The sequence below is a fragment of the Stenella coeruleoalba genome (genome assembly GCF_951394435.1).
Source record: "Stenella coeruleoalba genome assembly, chromosome: 11".
NCBI lineage: Eukaryota > Metazoa > Chordata > Mammalia > Artiodactyla > Delphinidae > Stenella > Stenella coeruleoalba.
Window position 1 is genome coordinate 71,454,521 of NC_137157.1, and position 26,665 is coordinate 71,481,185.

Consider the following 26,665-nt stretch of genomic DNA (forward strand, 5'->3'; position numbering starts at 1 on the left):
GTAGACTTATTATGATTTTGGGCAGCCTCTCTGCTAATGGGTGGGGTTGTGTTCCTGTCTTGCTAGTTGTTTGGCATAGGATGTCCAGCACTGTAGCTTGCTGGTCGTTGAGTGAAGCTGGGTGCTGGCGTTGAGATGGAGATCTCTCGGAGATTTTTGCTGTTTGATATTATGTGCAGCTGGGAGGCCTCTTGTGGACCAGTGTCCTGAAGTTGGCTCTCCCACCTCAGAGGCACAGCACTGAGTCCTGGCTGCAGCACCAAGAGCCTTTCATCCACAGGGCTCCTTAATTTGGGATGATTCGTTGTCTATTCAGGTATTCCACAGATGCAGGGTATATCAAGTTGATTGTAGAGCTTTAATCCGCTGCTTCTGAGGCTGCTGGGAGAGATTTCCCTTTCTCTTCTTTGTTCTCACAGTTCCCAGGGGCTCAGCTTTGGATTTGGCCCCGCCTGTGCGTGTAGGTCGCCGGAGGGCGTCTGTTCTTTGCTCAGACAGGACGGGGTTAAAGGAGCCGCTGATTCGGAGGCTCTGGCTCACCCAGGCCGGGGGGTAGGGAGGGTCACGGAGTGCGGGGAGGGCCTGCAGCGGCAGAGGCCGGCGTGATGCTGCAGCCTGAGGCGCGCCGTGCGCTCTCCCGGGGGAGCCGTCCCTGGATCCCGGGACCGTGGCAGTGGCGGGCTGCACAGGCTCCCCGGAAGGGCGTGTGGCTAGTGACCTGTGTTCGCACACAGGCCTCTTGGCGGCGGCAGCAGCGGCCTTAGCGTCCCATGTCCGTCTCTGGGCTCCGCACTCTTAGCCGCGGCTCGCGCCCGTCCCTGGAGCTCTCTCAAGCAGCGTTCTTAATCCCCTCTCCTCGTGCACCAGGAAACAAAGAGGGACGTAAAAGTCTCTTGCCTCTTCGGCAGGTCCAGACCCCTCCCCGGACTCTCTCCCGGCCAGCCGCGGCGCACCAACGCCCTGCAGGCTGTGTTCACGCCGCCAACCCAACCCCAGTCCACTCCAGGCGCTCCGACAAAAGCCGGAGCCTCAGCTCCCAGCCCCGCCCGCCCCGGCGGGCGAGCAGACAAGCCTCTCGGCTGGTGAGTGCCGGTCGGCCCGATCCTCTGCGCTGGAATCTGTCCGCTTTGCCCTCCGCACCCCTGTTGCTGTGCTCTCCTCCGCGGCTCCCAAGCTCCCCCACTCCGCCTCCCGAAGTCTCCACCCGCGAAGGGGCTTCCTAGTGTGTGGACACTTTTCCTCCTTCACAGCTCTCTTCCGCTGGTGCAGGACCCGTCCCTATCCTTTTGTCTCTGTTTAGTTTTTTCTTTTGCCCTAACCAGGTACGTGGGGGGTTCCTTGCCTTTTGGGAGGTCTGAGGTCTTCTGCCAGCGTTCAGTAGGTGCTCCGTAGGAGTTGTTCCACGCGTAGATGTATTTCTGGTGTATCTGTGGAGAGGAAGGTGATCTCCGCGTCTTACTCTTCCGCCATCTTCCCGGAAGTCCTAGATTTTTATTTTATTTTTCTTGGTCATGCTGCGTGCCTTGTGGGATCTTAGTTCCCCAACTAGAGATTGAATCCTGGCCACGGCAGTGAAAGTGCAGAGTCTTAACCCTGAAAGTGCAGAGTCTTAACCCCACATTTTTAAATCATGGTGCTATAGAATGAATTGTGATCCCTCAAAAATTCATATGTTGAAGTCCTAATCCTTAGTACCTCAGAACATAACCATATTTGGAGATAGGCTCTTTAAAAAGGTAATTAAATTAAAATGTCATTAATGTGGGCCTCAATCCAATACAACTCATGTTCTTATAAGAAGAGAAAATTTGAACAGACATGTGTAAGACAATCTGAAGACACAGGGAGAAGATAGCCATCTATAAGCCAAGGAGAGAGGACTAGAGCAGTCCCTTTCCCCACAGCCCTCAGAAGGAAACAACCCTGTCAACACCTTGATCTTAGACTTCTAGCCTCCAGAACTGTGGGAAAATAGATCTCTGTTGTTTAACCACCCACTCTTTGGTACTTTGTTATAGCAGCCCTAGCAAACCAATACAGATGACCTCTCAACAGATCACTTCCAGATCTGCCTTTGACCCATAATTTCTTCTGAGTCTTGGATCAGCATTCACAACTGCCTACTGAACATTCCCATCTGTATGTTTTACAAGAAGCTGAAATAAATGTCAAAAATGAAATAATCATCTGCCCCATAGCTGTTACGCTTTTCTACTTTCCAGTATGTCTTAATACTCAACACTCTAAGCTTAAAAGTTCAGAATTATTTTACATGTATAGTCTTAATTGTAATGTTAAAACTGAGTAAGGCAGTATGTGGTGATGTTAACTAGAAATGAGTGATACATTTCATTACCTATGAATCATTTATTCCTTATCAAACCATATGCCCTACTGACACTTGACAGACTGGGGAAAAAAAAATTAAACCCAAAGAGATAAGAACTCCAGAAATTTATGAAAATTTTTAGCATATGTTTTCAGGGCAATGTTACCTCATTAAGTGCAAGTAATTAGTGTGACCTCTTTTTAAATTGAGAGATAACATGCATGAGTAAGTAAATAAAATATAAATGTGTAATCTAAGAAATTGTTATACAACAAAACCCCATCTAATCAACAACTAAGTCTAGAGATAGAACATTTTCCAGCATCCTAGAATCCCCCACCTGCCTGCTTCTCAATCATAATTCCTTTCCTCCTTTATAGAGACGATCACTCTCTTGACATTTGTAATCACCATTTCTTTACTTGCTTATAGTTTTGCCATCTATCTATGCATCCTTAAACAAGAGTTCAGTTTTTCTTTTCATTTTTGTATGAATGGAAGCTTACTGTGTATATTCTTTGTGTTTTGCTTCTCTCACTCAGTGTAATGTTTGTGAGAATCACCCAGGTCTTTTTACTTGACATTCTGTCTATGTGGAGATATCTTTTAATTTATCTAAATTTAGATTCTCAAGGTTTCTTGTATAAAAGATTGGTATCTTTCATCAGTTCTAGCCAGTTCTTTGCCATTATCTCCTCAAACACACCTCTCCCCTATTCCTCTTCTGATAGTCCAATCAGACAAATGTGAGAAATTCTTACTCCATCCTACAAGATTCTTGACTACTCAGTATATATGTTTGATCTATTTTGCTATCCCTGCTGCATTACAGAAAATCTCTTTGGATTTATCTTCAAGTTTATTAACTTTTTGTTCACCTGTCTAAAATGCTATTAAACTCATCTATGACACTTTTAACTATAATTATTATATTTTTCCTTTTTAGAAGTTCCACTTGATTCTTTTACAAATCTCCTTAGTCATAATTATGGTTTCCTGACCCCTGAAGAAATTGTCAAGTTTATCTTTGTTTCAGATTCTGTTTCACAATTCTACAATAATATTTGGACTCTTAGACAGCCTCTGAGTTGATCCTGAAGCTTCTCTCTCATGTTGTCTTCTTTTCTTGTAGGCTTTGTTTATTAAACTGTACACTGCTTATTATCTTGAAAAACTTATTTATGTTATTTAAGAGAAAGGATAAATATCTATTCCTCCAGAGAATATGTAAGTTTTCTTTTTCCAGGCACCTAATCAATACCAGTGGAACAGCTTTCAATAGTCTCTTGATGTTTTTTGGAAACACATGTCATGTAAATTTGGTCTGTAAATCTATTACGAATTCAGAGTTACAATATCTCAGATTCTTTTATAACCACCTTGCTATGCTCAGCACCAACACAATTTTACCTGGAGGGAGAGGCTGCAAACTGTGGGATGAGTGAAGTCTGGTTTACCTTTATTCGAAGAGTATACTTCTTTGGGGTTACAGCTTTATTTGAGGAGTGAATCTACAAGTAGACTCCCCATGTTGGGTAGGTCTTCATTTATGTCTTCTGTCCCTATAATTCCTTCAAAACCTCACCCCAATTTCACCAGAATTAACAAATTCACTCAAGCAATTGGTTGTTTACACATGTATTTATTACTTTCAAAATATATCAGAATTTTAGTTATCAACCATAGATGTTGTTCATTGCCACCCAGGATCCACTCCCCCAGTTGCTGGGAAGGTTGTAAACTTATCTGACAGCCTGCTCCTAGAGATGCCTCTGCTGAAAGTGTTGAAATGCCCAAGGTTACTCTGCCTTCTTCAGGTATCCCACATCTAATAACTGGCCTGGGGCCCTCACCCCAACCTAGGACAACCCTAATGTAGAAGCTTCACAGGTCTCCATGAAGTTAACTGAGGCCCTGTTATGTTTGTGACAACACTCAATTTCTCCTTTTACCCATTGTGCTTGCTTCCCCCCTGCTCCTCCCAACCACGTGTGGATTCAGGGAGCACAAACTGATGAACTTCCTGCACAATAATTTCTATCTCAGAGTCTGCTTGCCAGGGAATCTCGCTTGCGACATCTTTTTGCAACTGATTTTATGTTAATTCAATTCTTGTGAGAGAATAAACTTGTATGATTTCAGCCCTTTAAAATTAAATGATGACCTTAATGATGTATGGGCCCTTTTATGGTCAGTTTTGTAAATGTTCTTTGCATTTGAAAAAAAGGGGGGGAGGGATAAATTAGGGGTTTGGGATTAACATATACACACTACTATATATGAAATAGGTAACCAACAAAGACCTACTTTATAGCACAGGGAACTATACTCAATATCTTTTAATAACTTATAATGGAAAAGAATCTAAAAAAGAATATATATGTGTGTGTGTGTGTGTGTATATACACATATATATATATAGCTGAATCACTTTGCTATACACCTGAAACTAAGACATTTTAAATCAAAGTTTATTACAAAATAAACTTGTAACTTTGAGAGCTTATGTATAAGTTTGTTAATTCAAGATATTAAATAAAATATCTAGAGTGAAAAAAACACATACGGTAAAGATATTGGTTGCCATGTTCTTCATATGTCCATCATGTCAGTTATTCACTGTGCTGTTCAAACCTCTGCCCTCACTCATTTGTTCTTCTTCTGTCTAGTTGCTCCATTATTGAGAGAGGTATGTTAAAATCTTTCACTCTGTTGTCTAACTATTCCTTGTAGTTTTGCTAATTTATGCATACCATCTAACGGAAAAACCCAAATGAACTTTTTGCCAACCCAATATTTGAGAATATGTGATTATATAAATTTTAATGCATATTGTGCATATAAATTTAAAATTTATGTCTTTACGGTGGATTAAACATTTTGCCATTATGAAATAATCCTCTTTATTTCTGGTATGATGTTTGCCTTTAAGTTTTTTTGTCTGACATTAATATTGCTGCCTTGGCTTCATTTTGGTTATTAATTGTATATATGTATTTCAACACTTAAATATACTTAAATTTTAGACGTATCATATAATGCACACATGGATTTTTATTAAGTCTCAAAATCTTATCAAGTGGATCATTTAATTCATTTACACTTTATTTAAGCACTGATACATTAGGTTTTATACCTATGAACTATTTTTTATCAGTCCCCTTTTTTTGTTTCTATTTAGTCATTTCTTACTTTCATTTGGATTGAAAAATATTTTGTAATTTATTTTTTCCCCCTCAACTAATTTGGGAATTATATACTCTGTACTTATTCTTTTAGTGGGTACTCAAGAATTGACACTATATACATTGTCAATATATACATATATATCTAACAAAATCTAAAGACTTTGCTTTCTCCCTAGCTAATTCCAGGACTTTAAAACACTTTTCATTTAATTAATAGCTTGGGTGATTTTTTAAAAATAATATAGATGATGCGAATTTGGGTTGTAACTCCAGGAAGGATGACTTATGGGCCTTCCCAGAAGCTTGCTGTCCCCAGTAGGGAGAGGATGGGACAGTTCCGCTTCTCGCTTATGGAGACGTATCCCTTCATGTTCCAGCCCAGTGGGAATACCTGTCTATATTTGATTCCTGACCTTGGAGTGTGTTGGGATTTGTCCTTTGTCCTTCACTCCTTTTGAAGCTGAGAAAACTGTCGCTATGTTCACTAGGATCAGCAAATTCTCACAGGAAAAACAGCTTTGGTGTTCTGCTTAAGTCTTTGTCTTCACCTTCACTTTAATTTCAGCTTGATACTTCTACGCCATCTTACCAGATCTTTTCCTTCTGTTTACCTAGGCTTTTTAGTTTTCAGCAGATGGACTTCTCCAAATCATTGCCAACTGGAAACAAAACCAAAGCCAATTTGTTTTCATACTACTTTTATTAACACAAAGTCAGTTTCTCCCAGCTTCCACTAAATAAATGCTAAGCAAATATTCAAAGCATTAGTTTGACAGGATGCCAAGTTACTAGCTTTCTCGATCTCTGATACCCATGATATATAATCCAGAGGCCTTAGTCTGTCACTCAAGTAACACAGCAGAATGAATAATCAGCAGAATATTGGCTCCGTCTACCAGCTTCAGACGTCAAAATTCACCTTTCTCTCATCAACAAATATAAAGCAGCTAACAGTTCTTTTAGGTTTGGGGATAAAAGTGATAAGAATATGCTTCTCACAACAACTGTATGTGATAGTATTTTTGTCCCTTTTGACATCTGAGGACATTAACATGAAGACAGATTAAGCAACATGGCTGGCACAAGGAGATGGGGTCAGGCCCAGGAGCCCAGAGCATATCTCCTAACTTCTACAAATTTTTTGAATCTGACACATAGAACAAAAAAAGAAATTTTAAAAGATTAATTCTGCTGTGTGTGTAAACTTTCAAGGGAGATTTTTCTACATGTTTTTGACAGGTAGGCCTTCAACTAGGGATTGAAGACAGGTTGACTATTTCTTTACTTTTTCCATTATGTGCAATTCTGTTATAAAAATCTCCTTCAGTCACTGTTTCAAGTTATGTCAGTTTTCTCTCTTCCTATTTACATTACTTTGAAAATGTAAAAATTACTTGAAGGAACAATTAAATAATTTATAGACCAATTTATATCATGACATTTAGAAAGTAAGTCAACACCTGGAGAACCATATTCTTTAATATAAAGTCAATAAACCAAAAAGTGGAGGTAAAGAGTAAAATGTCAATAGTTATGGATGAAGGACAACTTATTTATCTGTAATTGACACATACTAATTATCTTTATGGAACACCAAAATGTACAAAATAATTGAGGGCATTTTATGAAAATGGGATTGAGTTGACTTAAAAGACTAACATTTCACTAAGGGTATTGCTACATATTGTTACTACTTGTGTTTACTTTTGAAATAAATATATATCAGTGAAGACATTCTATTGTATGTGGCTGAATTTATGTTCATCTTTGAAATAAAATCTCTCTCGCTAAACAAAGATACTCCCACCTTTATTCAAGAATTCTAGTCACATAAAACTGAAATGATCTCATTTATTTTATAATCTCCTACTGCAAGAAGAAAGAACTGTCCAGAAATTATCAGAAATTCATAGAATGTTTTGAATGCCAAATTAAATTTCCCATACATAATTATGTGCCAGGAGCATTGTGCTAGCCAGTAATGTAGCTCAAACATAGTGGATATGAAACAGATAATTTTTTTAAAAACCCATATTGTAGGAGGGGAAGGGAGCAAAGAGATGTTGAGTGTAATACATGGAAGTTACATAGAAAAAATAATTCTGTGCTAAGGCAGAAGAGTTTTCATTGGATGATCTTCCACCACACCGCTCTCTCTACTCCCACTCCTACCCCACCCCCCAACAACAAAAAATCAGAGTAATCTCACTCCACTCTGTACACAAAACATTACCCAGCTCAGAATAGGGATGTACCATCTGGAAATCAGCAGCCACAGGCAATTCATTGGAGGAGAGAAAATCATAAACCCTATCAAGTACACTGATCTTCATATTAAAAAATTAAGTATGTCCATAGTTAATACCATTGACAGAGTTGCACTTAATATGCTTATTTCAGTAAATACAGAAAAAAATCCTGTTAACTCTTTGCAAGTACCACTTTCATTTTGACACGAGGAAATCCCCTTGCTGTAATAGGCTGACATGGAATTTAGACCAATGTAGGATAGAAAAGTAAATCAGTAAGCAGCAATAGAACTGACAAGAAGGCAATCTTTTTTGCTACTTCTGTTCTGTTTCATCAATATATCTTACCGTCCAGATGAAAAATAAATAGTTCACACATAATCAATAATGCCTGCCAGAATTAGATTCAGAGAAGCTCCCTTTTCTTTATATCTAAACTTCCCTCAAAGTATATTTTCTGTTAAGATAAATGCTTACATTTTGATAATGATTAGCAGTTTACACTAGGGTTCAAATCAGAAAAAAAAATTAAATGACTATTTTTTTAATAAATCGGTTGTTCTAAAGTCATTTTTTTAACAGTACTCAAGAGTGAACCATTCTTCTTAAGAAAATTTTTATGAGAATTTGAAAATAGAATGCATTATGCCCATTGGGTTTTATCCCGAGATCCTGACAACTAGTTGTACTATAGAAAATTGAATAAAGCTCCAGGAGAATACTTCAGTTAGCAACTCCTATAGCGGAATGTCACATACACAGATGAATACAAAGTTTAGATGGATTACAGACTTATATGTGAAAAATAAAACATTATCACAAAGTTTTAAAATTCACAAACATGCTTTAAAAAATGTTTATTGCTTCATTTAAATACAATGTTCATTTACCTATTTCTCCATAATTGTCTTTGGCATATGAATACAAAGTAACAATGAGAAATATCACAGGAACAAATAGCTCCATCATTTCTGACTTTTTTTTGAACTACACAACAAATTAAAATATAGGTCCTCTGAAAAATGGAGAACCTTTCAGGGTTAAGAATTTAGTAATTACCCTTAATATAAAGAAATTTAGTCTTCATATAATAAAATTCTCAGTTTTGAGATTATTAAATGGGCTAGTTATCCTATCATAGGGAATTGTTTGAAATTATAAATATTGGCCAGGGTCAACGGATTTACCAAAAATGTATTTTCTTAAAGCAGAAATGACATTTAAATGGTTACCTAGGTACTCAGCCCCGATACTCCTACCATGGGAATTTTTTTTAAACAATTTAAGTATAATTTAGAAGACTAGGTTAACAGGTACAATTATAGCTAAAGCTCCTTTCTTCTTCAGCAAACTGGTATGTTACATTCTTGTCCCAATGGTCTTAGTGGGAGTTGTAGAATTCTATAATTCTGAAAATAGTTTCTACCTGAATGATGTAGAATTTGCAGGGTCACAAATTTAGGAAGAAGAGTAGAAACATTTGGAGTGAAGAAAATTAGGAACAAGTAGCCAGTGGTCTGGCTTAGCACTTAGAATCAAAATTAAAACATAAAAATATCACTTGAAGGACTGAACATTTTATTTACACCAATTATAAAACTTCAGGGTTCCATATTCAAAGGCAGAGTTGTAATATAGGAAAAGAGAGTGGCTATGTCTTTCTTGGAGAGGAGGATTTTGACAATATGTTGGTTTCTTATCAGCACGTTTCATGGCATTTTCTTTTAGATAAAGTGAAGTTGTATGAGATGCACTGCTTGCATCAGGAACAAAAAGAACTCACATCCCAACAAAGGGCTTTATTAGTGCAAATTCACTGACTATTTACAAGCATATATGATAACTTCATTTAAAAGCAATCTAAGAAGGAATGTATTACATGTAAAACTGTTCTAACATTTTTATTCTATTTTATAGAATATCTAGAAAGTAGTCCAGCAATAGACCTGTCAATCACAGAATGTAAAATAAAGTTTACCTTCATTATGAGTAACAAAACAAAAAATTATCCACTTTGTAAATTTCACTACGAGTACTGCAATTAAGTACTTTTTCGATTTCCTTTCATTACTTAATCCACAAGATTAATTAGGATATATAAGAAACATTAATTTTATACATTTTTACAAAATAAAACCTATAAACAGTCCTTCATATACACAGTAGCAAACAGCAAGTAGTGGAAATACCCTTTTTTTTTTTTTTTTTTTTTTTTGGCGGTACACGGGCCTCTCACTGTTGTGGCCTCTCCCGTTGGGAAGCACAGGCTCAGAACGCGCAGGCTCAGCGGCCATGGCTCGCGGGTGAGCCGCTCCGCGGCATGTGGGATCCTCCCAGACCGGGTCTTAAACCCGCGTCCCCTGCATCGGCAGGCGGACTCTCAACCACTGCACCACCAGGGAAGCCCTGAAATACCCTTTTTATATATAAACATTTTTAAAAGAATATTTACAAGATAATAATTTTCCCATCCAAAGACAAAGATTTCCAAGATCTCTCTTATTCAACAGATATTCTTCTCATTTTTTCAGCTAATTCTTTTCTCACTCCAATATGTTTTTCTAAATTTTTCACTTCATGTGGAAGATTGATGTCCCAAACAGACAAGCAGGACTGTATCTCTAGAAAATTAAAAAACAAATCATGTTTCAAAGATCTGCCATGAGACATTTTTATTTTACTTTTTGTTAATTTATATTTAGTTGCCTTGGACAAATGTGTATGTGTGTGTGTGTGTGTGTGTGTGTGTGTGTGTGTATGTAAATAATGTACTAAATTATTGCCATTTATAAGAAATTACATTTGGAAAATGTTTAAAATACGTTCTATAATGTATTTTGTTCTATAACTATTAAACTTTAATAAGTGTGGACCTTTAATAACCTATAACACTTCATTTTCTGAAAGAAATAAAGATTTTTCAAACACTGTTCAAAATCAGACATAATATGGATAGAGGTAATATGTAAGGAAAAATATCCACATTTAGTTTAGGTTTGAGCTAGTTCTCATTTTATAGTGGTTGAAATCTCTATTTCACCTGAAAAATAAATACTTAACACTGCTAAATAACTAAAACTTAATTTTAAAGATTTATATCTAAATTATTTGCACTATAACATAAGGCAAATACTAACAGCCATAAAAGGGGAAATCGACAGTAACACATTCATAGTAGGGGACTTTAACACCCCACTTTCACCCATGGACAGATCATCCAAAATGAAAATAAATAAGGAAACACAAGCTTTAAATGATACATTAAACAAGATGGACTTAATTGATATTTATAGGACACTCCATCCAAAAACAACAGAATACACATTTTTCTCAAGTGCTCATGGAACATTCTCCAGGATAGATCATATCTTGGGTCACAAATCAAGCCTTGGTAAATTTAAGAAAATTGAAACTGTATCAAGTATCTTTTCTGACCACAACGCCATGAGACTAGATATCAATTACAGGAAAAGATCTGTAAAAAATACAAACACATGGAGGCTAAACAATACACTACTTAATAATGAAGTGATCACTGAAGAAATCAAAGAGGAAATCAAAAAATACCTAGAAACAAATGACAATGGAGACACAACGACCCAAAACCTGTGGGATGCAGCAAAAGCAGTTCTAAGGGGGAAGTTTATAGCAATACAAGCCCACCTCAAGAAGCAGGAAACATCTAGAATAAACAACCTAACCTTGCACCTCAAGCAATTAGAGAAAGAAGAACAAAAAAAACCCCAAGCTAGCAGAAGGAAAGAAATCATAAAAATCAGATCAGAAATAAATGAAAAAGAAATGAAGGAAACAATAGCAAAGATCAATAAAACTAAAACCTGGTTCTTTGAGAAGATAAACAAAACAGATAAACCACTAGCCAGACTCATCAAGAAAAAAAGGGAGAAGACTCAAATCAATAGAATTAGAAATGAAAAAGGAGAGGTAACAACTGACACTGCAGAAATAAAAGAGATCATGAGAGATTACTACAAGCAACTCTATGCCAATAAAATGGACAATCTGGAAGAAATGGACAAATTCTTAGAAATGCACAACCTGCCAAGACTGAATCAGGAAGAAATAGAAAATATGAACAGACCAATCAAAAGCACTGGAATTGAAACTGTGATTAGAAATCTTCCAACAAAGAAAAGCCCAGGACCAGATGGCTTCACAGACGAATTCTATCAAACATTTAAAGAGCTAACACCTATCCTTCTCAAACTCTTCCAATATATAGCAGAGGGAGGAACACTCCCAAACTCCTTCTACAAGGCCACCATCACCTTGATACCAAAACCAGACAAGGATGTCACAAAGAAAGAAAACTACAGGCCAATATCACTGATGAACATAGATGCAAAAATCCTCAACAAAATACTAGCAAACAGAATCCAACAGCACATTAAAAGGATCATACACCATGATCAAGTGGGGTTTATTCCAGGAATGCAAGGATTCTTCAATATACGCAAATCTATCAATGTGATAAACCATATTAACAAATTGAAGGAGAAAAAACATATGATCATCTCAATAGATGCAGAGAAAGCTTTTGACAAAATTCAACACCCATTTATGATAAAAACCCTGCAGAAAGTAGGCATAGAGGGAACTTTCCTCAACATAATAAAGGCCATATATGACAAGCCCACAGCCAACATCATCCTCAATGGTGAAAAACTGAAAGCATTTCCACTAAGATCAGGAACAAGACAAGGTTGCCCACTCTCACCATTGTTATTCAACATAGTTTTGGAAGTTTTAGCCACAGCAATCAGAGAAGAAAAGGAAATAAAAGGAATCCAAATCGGAAAAGAAGAAGTAAAGCTGTCACTGTTTGCAGATGACATGATCCTATACATAGAGAACCCTAAAGATGCTACCAGAAAACTACTAGAGCTAATCAATGAATTTGGTAAAGTGGCAGGATACAAAATTAATGCACAGAAATCTCTGGCATTCCTATATACTAATGATGAAAAATCTGAAAGTGAAATCAAGAAAACACTCCCATTTACCATTGCAACAAAAAGAATAAAATATCTAGGAATAAACCTACCTAAGGAGACAAAAGACCTGTATGTAGAAAATTATAAGACACTGATGAAAGAAATTAAAGATGATACAAATAGATGGAGAGATATACCATGTTCTTGGATTGGTAGAATCAACATTGTGAAAATGACTCTACTACCCAAAGCAATCTATAGATTCAATGCAATCCCTATCAAACTACCACTGGCATTTTTCACGCAACTAGAACAAAAAATTTTGCAATTTGTATGGAAACACAAAAGACCCCGAATAGCCACAGCAATCTTGAGAACGAAAAAAGGAACTGGAGGAATCAGGCTCCCTGACTTCAGACTATACTACAAAGCTACAGTTATCAAAACGGTATGGTACTGGCACAAAAACAGAAAGATAGATCAATGGAACAGGATAGAAAGCCCAGAGATAAACCCACACACATATGGTCACCTTATCTTTGATAAAGGTGGCAGGAATGTACAGTGGAGAAAGGACAGCCTCTTCAATAAGTGGTGCTGGGAAAACTGGACAGGTGCATGTAAAAGTATGAGATTAGATCACTCCCTAACACCATACACAAAAATAAGCTCAAAATGGATTAAAGACCTAAATGTAAGGCCAGAAACTATCAAACTCTTAGAGGAAAACATAGGCAGAACACTCTATGACATAAATCACAGCAAGATCCTTTCTGACCCACCTCCTAGAGTAATGGAAATAAAAACAAAAATAAACAAATGGGACCTAATGAATCTTCAAAGCTTTTGCACAGCAAAGGAAACCATAAACAAGACCAAAAGGCAACCCTCAGAATGGGTGAAAATATTTGCAAATGAAGCAACCGACAGAGGATTAATCTCCAAAATTTACAACCAGCTCATGCAGCTCAATAACAAAAAAACAAACAACCCAATCCAAAAATGGGCAGAAGACCTAAATAGACATTTCTCCAAACAAGATATACAGGCTGGCAACAAAGACATGAAAGAATGCTCAACATCATTAATCATTAGAGAAATGCAAATCAAAACTACAATGAGATATCATCTCACACCAGTCAGAATGGTCATCATCAAAAAATCTAGAAACAATAAAGGCTGGAGAGGGTGTGGAGAAAAGGGAACACTCTTGCACTGCTGGTGGGAATGTGAATTGGTTCAGCCACTATGGAGAACAGTATGGAGGTTCCTTAAAAAACTACAAATAGAACTACCATATGACCCAGCAATCCCACTACTGGGCATATACCCTGAGAAAACCAAAATTCAAAAAGAGTCATGTACCACAATGTTCATTGCAGCTCTATTTACAATAGCCCGGAGATGGAAACAACCTAAGTGCCCATCATCGGATGAATGGATAAAGAAGATGTGGCACATATATACAATGGAATATTACTCAGCCATAAAAAGAAACGAAATTGAGCTATTTGTAATGAGGTGGATAGACCTAGAGTCTGTCATACAGAGTGAAGTAAATCAGAAAGAAAAAGACAAATACCGTATGCTAACACATATATATGGAATTTAAGAAAAAAAAATGTCATGAAGAACCTAGGGGTAAGGCAGGAATAAAGACGCAGACCTCCTAGAGAACAGACTTGAGGTTATGGGGAGGGGGAAGGGTGAGTTGTGACAGGGCGAGAGAGAGTCATGGACATATACACACTAACAAACGTAGTAAGGTAGATAGCTAGTGGGAAGCAGCCACATGGCACAGGGATATTGGCTCGGTGCCCTGTGACAGCCTGGAGGGGTGGGATAGGGAGGGTGGGAGGGAGGGAGATGCAGGAGGGAAGACATATGGGAATATATGTTTATGTATGACTGATTCACTTTGTTATAAAGCAGAAACTAACACACCATGGTAAAGCAATTATACCCCAATAAAGATGTTAAAAAAATAAAATAAAATAAAAAATAAATTATTTGCACTATAAAGAAGCTACCAATTAAAAATGCCTAAAGTTTTATAGCATATGTAATATTTACTGTAAATGTATAAACACATAATATGTTATAATCATTCACATCATTGCACTCTGCTTGGAATCCAGTATATCCTATTAAACATTACCTTTTTGATGTTGCATACCTTCAATACTCTTCCGGTTATACCCCAAAACCAGCATGACATTTTTAAGGCTTCCTTTATAAAAAAATAAAAGTTTTCTGTTAAAGCAATATAATAAGTTGGACTTCAAAGAGTACAACTGTTCATATTTAAGACACAAAAACCTTGGAACTTAACTTACAATTCCATTATTTATGAGATCCCTCAACTATACTGAATAAAAAAACTCTCCAAGATGACCAGAAATTTTTTAAAGTTAGAAAATTTGTGATCTACTCCTTTTTATCATTCTTATTAATTGTGTGAATCTGAGAAAATAGCTTAACCTTTCTGCAAAATGGGTTCAATATTTATACAGTACCCCTCCAGCCAAAGTTATATGTCGAAGAGATAGTGTGTGCGAAAGTGCTTTGGATACTATAAGGCACTGGTCAAATGTGAAGCATCTGGATAGAGAGTTGCATGGACAGATAATATACTGATACCCTGTCACATAACCATACTTTATTCTCAAGTCATTCAATAATTTATTCAACAAATATTTATCAAAAGCCTCTATGTACTAGGCCCTAGGCTAGGCCATGGGAATAAAAGGGAACAAACACAAGCAGAGCCAACCCACATGGAGTTTACGGTCTAGTGAGGAGATTAGTTACTACTCAGTAACTAAGTTAACTAGGCAGAAGATGAAACCACACACATAAAACCTTGAGGTAGGGTGAAGCATAGTATTTAAGAGGGACTGAATGTTCTTCTAGACCAGAAAGAGCAGAGAGGAATATGGCAAATGATAAGGGCTAGAGAACTACAGTGAAGCCAGATCATGCCATACATTGTACAATAAGTTTAAATTATTTAAAAAATCAATAAAACCCATTGAAATCTCACTATAATGTCAGTAATGAACAACCATTTGGATGCCAAAGTATTGGGCTGGCCAAAAAGTTCGTATGGAAAAACCCGAATGAACTTTTTGGCCAACTCAATACATACAAATTAAATTAAAGGATAAAACAACCTTGGTGAGTACGACTAGAGGGACGACCCCCTGCACACCTACTACTTTGCTGGTGTGGACGTGTGTCCTGGTAGTCACCAGTCACTAGGAGCACCTCATTCTAACTCCTGTGCAACTCTGACACCCATTCATGGACAATGGGTGAGGTTGAGGAGAAACATTTATCTCAGCCCTTAATATATTCCTGTAAAAGGAATTTACTATTCTCTTTACCCTGTTAAACATTTTATTTCTCATTTGCTAAAGCTACATTAACTCTAGTTTTGCAGAACTTAACCCCATTTTTGTGATCAACTCTATATATACTGTCTATTCCCTAAAGCAAATAGTCAAAAGAAGATAGTTAAGTGTGAGTATCATGTGCTATCATGATTTTTTCATACTTAAGTAGAAAAGGAGTAACAAGATAAAACATAAAAGCTTGAGTAAAACATTATGATTTGTCAATATTTGTAAATTGTGAAGTTCGGCATATATTGCTACCAGAATATAAATTTATTTATAGAACGAAAAACTAGTAGGAAGCTTAAACTATGATCAAAATAAACACCTGTTTTAATTTCTTTGGTCAAAAACTTAAAAATACTCAACATTATATGTTTTTCTCTTAATTATAAAGAACAAAGAGAAAGTAAGACCCAAATTTAGTGTCAGTTAGAATAATCTGCTTCTCTTATGGGACTAAAAACATCAATTCCCTCCGTGTTTTTAAGGGCCCTATTCAAAATACATCCTGCAAAATTTCACTGTGAACTTCTGAGACACTTCACATGACGCTGGAAAGTGAAGAGAAAACTTAAATTTAAAATAAAAACATATTTTTATAGTCTTAGAGAATACGAAAAAAAAGATCTAAAGGAAAGAAACTTGCCTAACTGAGCAGTCATCATGGCCCTAACAGAATCACAAAAGCTGTGAATTATACAGATGATTCGACGAGCTGAAAGATCAAGGAGTAAGATATGGCCCCCCCCAGTCCCTATCCAGAGGGCAGTGTTCTTCTGGAGGCAGAGAGTTTTCACTCTCCCAGAATAAGACATTTGGTGTTTCGCTTCCTTGTTTGCTTTGACCAGCTCCTCCCTAAAAACCGTAAGGAAAGTATGCATTAATACGTTTTTCAGAAATAAAGAGATAAAAAAAATGTGTGTCTCTCTCTGTATATACAGACACACACACACATATATAACATTTTAAATTATGAATACATGACAGCATACATTACATACTATTAAAATTGTACAGAACTAATTTTGCTAAATATAGTATGTCAAAGAGTCACGTTTTACTACATAAAGCATAAATGACCAAAGATAACATAATTGTCTCCTAACTTCAAGAAATTCTGAAATAAATAAGATAGATACAATTTTTATTAATAAGCCTATGTAATCCAGCAAAAAAAAAAAGAACCAATTTGTCCAATATAAAGGAAAAAAAAGTTAGTTTCAAAAGGTTTTTATGAAGTCTAAAAGTTATAGAGGAAAATAAAATTATAATCATCTACATGTAAAAGATATGAATACAAACGACTGAATTTTTCACTGAGCTAATGAGTAATTCATGACAAAAATGAGGTATCCAGAAGTAAAAGAATTTCATGAAGTAAGGGACCCTTTACCAGGCAGAACTGTCAGCTCTTCTGAACATAAATTTCCTCACCATCCAGAGAAAAACTAAGAAGGTGTTAGGAAAGTAAACTCTGAAATCTAATTTTATGGATACAGTATATAATCTAAATGTTCTCCAGCAGATAAAAAAATCTATACTGTAAAACCAGAACAAAACTATGAAGTATCTAGCAAATAAGGCTGGCAATGGTCCTGTGTGCCAGCAGCAGCAAACAAGGGATGTGCTTGATGGGAAGTCTCCGACACACTGTATCAGACTGAGCACTGCGGCCTCAGTCTGGCATCTTGATCTTCCCTCCTTAGTGCACTGGTCAATCCAGTACATTTTTTCACCCATATTTTATATTGTTTTGTGACTTTTTCTTTGTAATACCTTGAGGAAACCATATCTATTATGTGCCTATTTTTTTTTCAAAAATGAAATTTGTTGGATACCAACAGATGGTGCTGAAAAGCATTAACAATTTTGTTTCTGAGGGTTGTTTGTTTTTTTTTTAACATTTTTCCATTTAGAAGTAGAAAGGAAGAAAAATAAGCCATATTTCCTCTCTCTGTGAAATATGAAGTGTAAGGACAGCTCTTACAGGCATAAAATAAAGAACCAATGACACTGTACCTACAGTCAACAACATATTGTACACTTAAAATTTTGTTAATTGGGTAGGTCTCATGTAGTATTCTTTTCACAATAAAATTAAAAAAATAATAATTTACTTTAAAAAGTGCACACAGTCTATCAGTTCACAGAGTTTTTCAGTCTTCTTGTCCCATACTTCCACAAATGGGCTATTTTTCTTAGCAACATAAAGAGCCGTGTCTACCACCACTGCTATGATGTTGGAATCACTGAAAGATGCATAAGAAAACCTAGGGGGAAAGAAAAGAATGTCATTTCATTTTTCTAGTATTTCAAAATATAATGCAACCTTATTATGTTAGCTCTTAATGCATATAAAGGATTAACACTATTTTGAAAAAGAAACAGGCTAGAGTATTTGGCAATTATTTCATATTATCCCCTAACCATTCTGAATAGAATACTTTGCGAACAAAAGTCCAGGACCAGAGAGCTCCACAAATGAATTCTACCAATCATTTAGAGAAGAGTTTTAACATCTATCCTTCTCAAAATATTTCAGAATATTAGAGGAAGGAATGCTCCTGAATTCATTCTATGAGGCCAGCATCACCTCAATACTAAAAACCAGACAAAGAAAACACATAAAAAAGAAAATTACAGGCCAGTATCACTGATAAACATAGATGCAAAAATCCTCAACAAAATATTAGCAAACCAAATCCAACAATACATTAAAATGATCATATACCATTATCAAGTAGGATTTAACCCAGCAATGCAAGGATTTTTCAATATCCACAAATATCCACAATATCCACAAATCAATCACACCACATTAACAAACTGAAGAATAAAAATCATACGATCATCTCAATAGAGGCAGAAAAGGCTTTTGACAAAATTCAACATCCATTTATGATAAAAACTCAACAGAAAGTAGTCATAGAGGGAACATATCTCAACATAATACAGGCCATATATGACAAGCACATAGCTAACATCATTCTCAATGGCGAAAACCTGAAAGCGTTCCCTCTAAGATCAGGACCAAGACAAGGATGCCCACTCTCGCTACTTTTATTCAACATAATACTGGAAGTAGACACAGCTATCAGACAAGAAAAAGAAATAAAAGGAATCCAAACTGGAAAGGAAGAAGTGAAACTGTCACTGTTTGCAGATGACATGATACTATACATAGAAAATCCTAAAGTTGCTACCAGAAAACTACTAGAGCTCATCAATGAATTCACTAAATTTGCAGGATACAGAAATCTGTTGCATTTCTATACACTAACAACGAACAATCAGAAAGAGAAATTAAGGAAACAATCCCATTAACAACTGCATCAAAAAGAATAAAATAACAAGGAATAAACCTACTACAGCAGATAAAAGAGCTGTACTCAGAAAACTGTAAGACTCTGATGAAAGAAACTGAAGATGACACAAACTGATGGAAAGCTACACCGTGTTCATGGATTGGAAGAATTAATATTGTTAAAACGACCATACTACCCAAGGCAATCTACATATTCAATGCAATCCCTATTAAAATACCAATGGCATTTTTCACAGAACAAGAACAAATAATTTTAAAAATTTGTATGGAAATACAAAAGACCTGAATAGCCAAAACAATCTTGAGAAAGAACATAACTTAAGGAATCACACTCCCTGACTCCGGACTATATTACAAGCTACAGTAATCAAAACAGTATGGTACTGGCACAAAAACAAACACATACATCAATGGAATATAAGAGACCAGAAATAAACCCACCCACTTATGTTCAATTAATCTACAACAAAGAAGGCAAGAATGCACAATGGAGAAAAGACAGTGTCTTCAATAAGTGGTGCTAGAAAAACAGGAAAAACAGCTACATGGAAAAGAATGAAATATAGAAGATTCTCTAACAGCATATACAAAAATAAACTCAAAGTGGATTAAAGACTTAAATGTAAGATTAAGTACCATAAAACTCTTAGAAGAAAACATAGGCTGAGCACTCTTTGGTTTAAATTGTAACAAAATTTTTTGGGGGGATCTGTCTCCTAAAGCAAAGAAAATAACAGCAAAAATAAACAATGGGACCTAAGTAAACTTAAAAGCTTTTGCACAGCAAAGGAAACCATCAACAAAATGAAAAGACAACCTACTGAATGGAAGAAGATATTTGCAAATGATACGATTGATAAGGGGTTAATATCCATAATATATAGACAGCTCCTATAACTCAACATCAGAAAAAACAAAAAACCCAATTAAAAAATGGGCAGAAGACCTGAACAGACGTTTTTCCAAAGAAGACATACAGATGGTCTGCAGGCACATGAAAAGATGCTCAACATCATTAATCATCAGAGAAATACAAATTAAAACCACAGTGAGATATCACCTTACACCTGTCAGAATGGCTCTCATCAAAAAAACCACAAATAATAAATATTGGCAAGAATGTGGAGAAAAGGGAAACCTCATACACTGTTGGTGAGAATGTAAATTGGTGCAGCCACTGTGGGAAACAGTATGGAGGTTTCTCAAAAACCTAAAAATAGAACTACCATATGCCCCAGCAATTCCACTCCTGGGTATTTATCCAAAAAAATGAAAACACTAATTTGAAAAGATACACACACCTTAATATTCATAGTAGCATTATTTACAATAGCCAAGATATGGAAGCAACCTAAGTGTCCATCAACAGATGAATGGATGAAGAAGATGTGGTATATATACATATAAAATAGAATAATACCCAGCTATAAAAAAGAATGAAATTTTGCCATTTGCAACAACATGGATGGACTTAGAGGTTATTATGATAAGTGAAATAAGTAAAAGAAAAACAAATACTGTTTGATATCACTTCTACATAGAATCTAAAAAATAAAACAAACTAGTGAATATAACAAAATAGAAACAGACTCACAGATACAGAGAACAGACTAGTGTTTACCAGTTGGGATAGGGAAGGGGGGGAGGGCCAAGATAATGTTAGGGGATTAAGAGGTACAAACTACTATGTGTAAAATAAATAAGCTATAACAATATATAGTACAACACAGGGAATATAGCCAATAGTTTATAACTATAAATGGAATATAAACTTTAAAAATTGTGAATCACTATGTTGTACCCCTGGAACTTATATAATATTGTAAATCAACTATACCTCAATAAAAAAAGAAAGAACAAAGAAAATTATACAAAATACATGTGTTAAATCCGTATCTTTAGTAAAATAATGAGTTGCTGCCTCTCAAATTCCATGTTTAATTTGATACAGAGATAATGAAAATAATAAAAAATTAGATTGATAGATACTACTAAAATTACTATGAGTTTTCATATTTTATCCCAAATGTGATTAGACTGGGTGATTTTTTAATGTTCCTCTGCTTTCTAAGTTCTATAATGAATATTTAAATTTACAATAGAAAAATAAAGTACGCATTTTGAAAGATCTTTGTTTGGGATTATCAATAGCATTACTGACTTGATTGTAAAGAATAAAAATGAAAAATATGGTAAATGAGTTGCATAGATAAGAATAACTTACAGCTGATTTGTCCTGGTCTCAATCCGTTTCTGAATGGTGAAATCATCAGAAAATGAGAAAACTTTTGTACCACATCCTCCCCACATAATGTTTTTCTCGGTTGAATTCATGGATTCACTCAAACACATCAGTGGAGTGCTGACATTTCCTATATTGAGTGTCTTCAAAGGAGCAGCTCCTTTACACTTTGCCAAAAAGAGAAAACACATTCAGTAAATTGAGTAGCCACAGAATGAAACAGTGTAAAATTTCAGCTTTCTAAAAACTACTTTCCCATCTTAAATGGTTAGAGGTATTAAAATAAAAATTCAGGATACATTTTTCAAAGGACTTATAAAAACAGGATTTAATTCAAATGGTATTCAATGTGTTATCCTTATAACCAATCTCTTCACTTCTCCATGCAAAACTTGTACCGGAAGTAACTTAGGGATTATACTATAATTACGTCTTTGTCTCTCATTAGATAATAAGCTTTTTTGATAACAAAGAGTATGAATGGGTAGGATGTTGAATGACTAGATAGAACCACAGATGAATGATGGATGGAGAAATTAATTCTTTAATGATAAATGTGAATCTTAATAACAGAAAGTCACATGATTTCTTCAAGGTTAAAGAACAGGTTAACCACCTAGAGAAATGGAAATAAAAACAAAAGTAAACAAATGGGACCTAATGAAACTTAAAGGCTTTTGCACAGCAAAGGAAACCATAAACAAGAATGAAAAGACAACCCTCAGAATGGGAGAAAATATCTGCAAATGAAGCAACTGACAAAGGATTAATCTTCAAAATATACAAGCAGCTCATGCAGCTCAATATCAAAAAAACAAACAACCCAATCCAAAAATGGGCAGAAGACCTAAATGGACATTTCTCCAAAGAAGATACACAGATTGCCAACAAACACATGAAAGGACGCTCAACATCACTAATCATTAGAGAAATGCAAATCAAAACTACAATAAGGTATCACCTCACACTGGTCAGAATAGCCATTGTCAAAAAAATCTACAAACAATAAATTCTGGAGAGGGTGTGGAGAAAAGGGAACCCTTCTGCACTGTTGGTGGGAATGTAAATTGATACAGCCACTATGGAGAACAGTATGGAGGTTCCTTAAAAAACTAAAAATAGAACTACCATACGACCCAGCAATCCCACTACTGGGCATATACCCTGAGAAAACCATAATTCAAAAAGAGTCATGTACCACAATGTTCACTGCAGCACTATTTACAATAGCCAGGACATGGAAGCAACCTAGGTGTCCATCAACAGATGAATGGATAAAGAAGATGTGGCACATATATACAATGGAATATTACTCAGCCATAAAAAGAAATGAAATTGAGTTATTTTTAGCAAGGTAGATGGACCTAGAGACAGTCATACAGAGTGAATTAAGTCAGAAAGAAAAAAATAAATACCGTATGCTAACACATATATATGGAGTCTAAAAAGAAAAAATGGTTCTGAAGAACCTAGGGGCAGGACAGGAATAAAGACACAGACATAGAGAATGGACTTGAGGACACAGGGAGGGAGAAGGGTAAGCTGGGACGAAGTGAGAGAGTGGCACTGACATATATACACTAACAAATGTAAAATAGATAGCTAGTGGGAAGCAGCTGCATAGCACAGGGAGATCAGCTCAGTGCTTTGTGTCCACCTAGAGGGGTGGGATAGGGAGGGTGGGAGGGAGGGAGATGCAAGAGGGAGGAGATATGGGGATGTATGTATACATATAGCTGATTCACTTTGTTATACAGCAGAAACTAACACACCATTGTAAAGCAATTATACTCCAATAAATATGTTAAAAAAAAGAAAAAAAAAGAAAGAACAGGTTGGTAGCAAGCCAGACTTAAAACGTGTTTCCCCTGTTTTTTCCACAATGTATTTATAAGAAATTATCTACTTCACTTATATAAAAATGGAATTATTTCCATCCCTAACCTTATAAAGCAGATCTCATTTATCAATTCATCCTTGGTTCATTCCTATAAAATATACAGTTAATCAGTAAGTACTTATAGAGAATGTACTGTGTTCAACACTTCCTGAAGCAATAGAAAGGTAAAAAGCAGAATATATGATCCAGAATCTCAGGGAGTTTATATCAGTTAGAAGGAAGGTGGTGATGAGTAAACATAAAACAAAGAACTTAAATTCTCATGCAGAATGCATTCAACATTTACCTTAACCGTTTTATCTTCAAAAATTGCTAAGTTGCCATCAGCAGTTCCCACTAAAAGGAAATTTTTCTGCTTGCTAAAAGAAAAAATGTCAGAATTGTTACAAAAATAATGCTTATATTGACCAAGATGGTCTTAACATCTCACCTACCTTAACTAAACTTTAGATAGGTTTCTTCCTGATTATTGGCCTCTACCTCCTTTTCCTTAGAGCATTTACTTGAGAAAACTTACATTGCAACTTCTTTCTCTGCCCATTTAAGATGTAGAGCTACTTCAAGTTTTACAACTCAAGAATGTCTTTTCTCAAGGATCTGGGTGCCCTCTCTGAAATGTCATCAGGAAGGATGGCACCCCTTCTCCCATTCTTTGTGGGAGGGTAGGAGCCTACTTCAATAAGCAACAATCAGCAAACACAGATAACCTAATCACACTGACCCTCCCCCTCCCCCTCCCCCAATGTCCTCCAGTACTTTTCCACTAGCTCATTACAGGGTTTAAAAAATCTCCCACCTTTTATTTCAGCAGAGCTGAGTCCAATCCCTCTCCCCTATTGCAATAATCTTAAATATAAAGTCTTCCTTGCCTATTTGACCTCATCTGATGAAATTTTTATTTGACAGTATCCAAATAATTTCAACTCCAAAATTGCCAGTGGAGTTTATATTTTAGCCACCAAAAACTTGGACTTCACATTTTTCTAATACTTTTTATTTTCCAGTACTGACTTAAACCAGAGAAGTATATGGTGCATAATCTAAATGGCTCCTGGAAATCATACTGCCCCAAATATTACAGCAACCAACCTGTTACACCTGAAATTCTGCCATTTCGATAAATTCCTGAGATAAAATCTTTTCGACTGATAATGGTTAAGCCATTTCACTATTGACAACTTCTGAACTCATCTACTGAAGTTTTTTTTCCAATTTGGTAGTTAGTTAAGTGATATGCTTTAGACTGGCATTAACAGTTTATTGATATACATGTATTCAAAGTAAGAATGAATGAGAACTCATTTTTGAAGAGGCTCTACAAAAATCAACTGATGTGCTGAGTGGTGAAGAGTTAGAGCCATAGTTGAGATAAAACCAGGAGCAAGGCTGGAAGCCTGAAGAAATGACTGACCTATTTTTTAACTGTCTCAGCTTGATCTGTATACAGAAAAATGCAAATATCTTCGTGGCCTCCTATAGTTCCCTTTAATATATGCAACCAATGGAAAAATGTTAAAAATGAGCAACCTTTCTTGATACTGTAACAATTTTGCACACAATTAAGTCATCTAAAAGATATGTAATTTTCCCCCAATGGTCAAAATCACTACCTTACCTTTGCTTGGAAAAGGAATTGCAATACAAGCAAGTAACAGAATCAGTCATCTTTTCAAGAGTGTGCCTCTTTCTCTCATCTTCAGTATTGATGACGAGGAGCATGCCAGACTGTGTTCCAGATACAATCCAGCTTTCCTTTTCAACAGGAAGATGCACCAAGGCTAGGCACAATATTCTACTATCAGTAACTTCCTGTTAAGAAAAGAAAACACGCTCTAAAGGACTTGGTTCTAGCTTAAGTGACTAGAACTTACATAGAATGAAAATATTATGTAATCCACATACTTAACTCTTTTTACTTTCTTGGTTTTCATTTTTAAAACAATGCCAATTTTATTTAACTTTCAACAATAAATGAGTTAACTGGCAAAAAAAAAAAAAAAAAAAAAGCCTGCCTAGAATGCACCTGAAACTAAAAATTGAAAATTACTTCTCAGTATCATTTCCCACTCCATCAAAATAATATAAGAGGATTGTTCAACCTTAAGAATAATGTTTAGGTACAACATTTCTTTCAAGGCAACAGTCAAAATATAAGGTTTTTTTAAGTCTAGAAATTTACCTTATATTTCCCAATATAATTTATTGATCCATCTTGCAGAAGCCATGCCCAGATCTCCTCTATCACCCACCCCCGGCTGCTCTGAGTGTTGGCTACTAAGAGCTCAGAGCTGCACCCTTCACTACCTTCAGCTCATGGGAGCTGGCTTGTTAAGAAATGGTTGGGAGGTTATGCCACCCCTACCCTTGGGCAAATTGCAGCTGATGACTGACTGATAAGTGGGAATGAAATACTGGACCCCTTGCCTGGTGAAGGGATAAATCTGTGCCGTTATTCACATTCCAGAATTTCTTGTGGGTAAAGACTGAGGCTAGACTTCCTCAGACACTACATTTTTGCTAAGCTTCTTCCCCTGATCTATGTGGCTTCCCATACCTCCTTAAAAGTTTCTCTCTCCTTGAATCACTCATATAAGATTCTCTGTTTCAGGCTGTGTTTCTAGCATTCCTGACCTAAGACACACATATACTGTGATTTTAAAATAAAACACACACTACTTCATTTCATGTGAATACACTTGTTTTAACAGGAAGCTAATTTAATAACACTCCTATATTATATTATATATATATATATTATATATATATTATATATTATATATATATATTATATATATATATACACATATATATATATATATATATATATTATCGCAAGTAACTTTTTTTTTTTTTTTAAAGAACCAGTCACTGCAGTCCACTTGAAAGTCATGGACACCCTCGGGAATCTCACGGGCCTGGTTCTTGGCTGGTCCCCTGACAAAAGGTTCTGCCCAGCGGTTGAACCCAAATAGCTGTGTCCAAAACCAAATGCCGGTTCTTCAAGTCCTGGACACTTCGCACCTGCACACTGAGTACCCCTAAGTAATTTTCAATTGGTTCATGCTTTAAAATAATTTGC

At 36.0% G+C, this 26,665-nt stretch overlaps 1 protein-coding gene across 1 annotated transcript in view; it reads right to left on the reverse strand.

Annotated features, from left to right (window-relative positions):
• Positions 1 to 9,323: 9,323 nt before the first annotated feature.
• Positions 9,324 to 26,665, reverse strand: part of LRRK2 (leucine rich repeat kinase 2) — a 152,970-nt gene continuing 135,628 nt past the window's right edge. The window contains exons 45-51 of the mRNA XM_079938391.1: positions 25,202 to 25,395; positions 23,873 to 23,945; positions 21,669 to 21,853; positions 18,237 to 18,389; positions 16,762 to 16,974; positions 14,880 to 14,947; positions 9,324 to 10,387 (exon numbers count right to left, since the gene is read on the reverse strand). Of these exons, the coding sequence (XP_079794517.1) occupies positions 10,266 to 10,387; positions 14,880 to 14,947; positions 16,762 to 16,974; positions 18,237 to 18,389; positions 21,669 to 21,853; positions 23,873 to 23,945; positions 25,202 to 25,395 (1,008 nt within the window). The 3' untranslated portion in view covers positions 9,324 to 10,265. The remainder of the gene's footprint in view (positions 10,388 to 14,879; positions 14,948 to 16,761; positions 16,975 to 18,236; positions 18,390 to 21,668; positions 21,854 to 23,872; positions 23,946 to 25,201; positions 25,396 to 26,665) is intronic.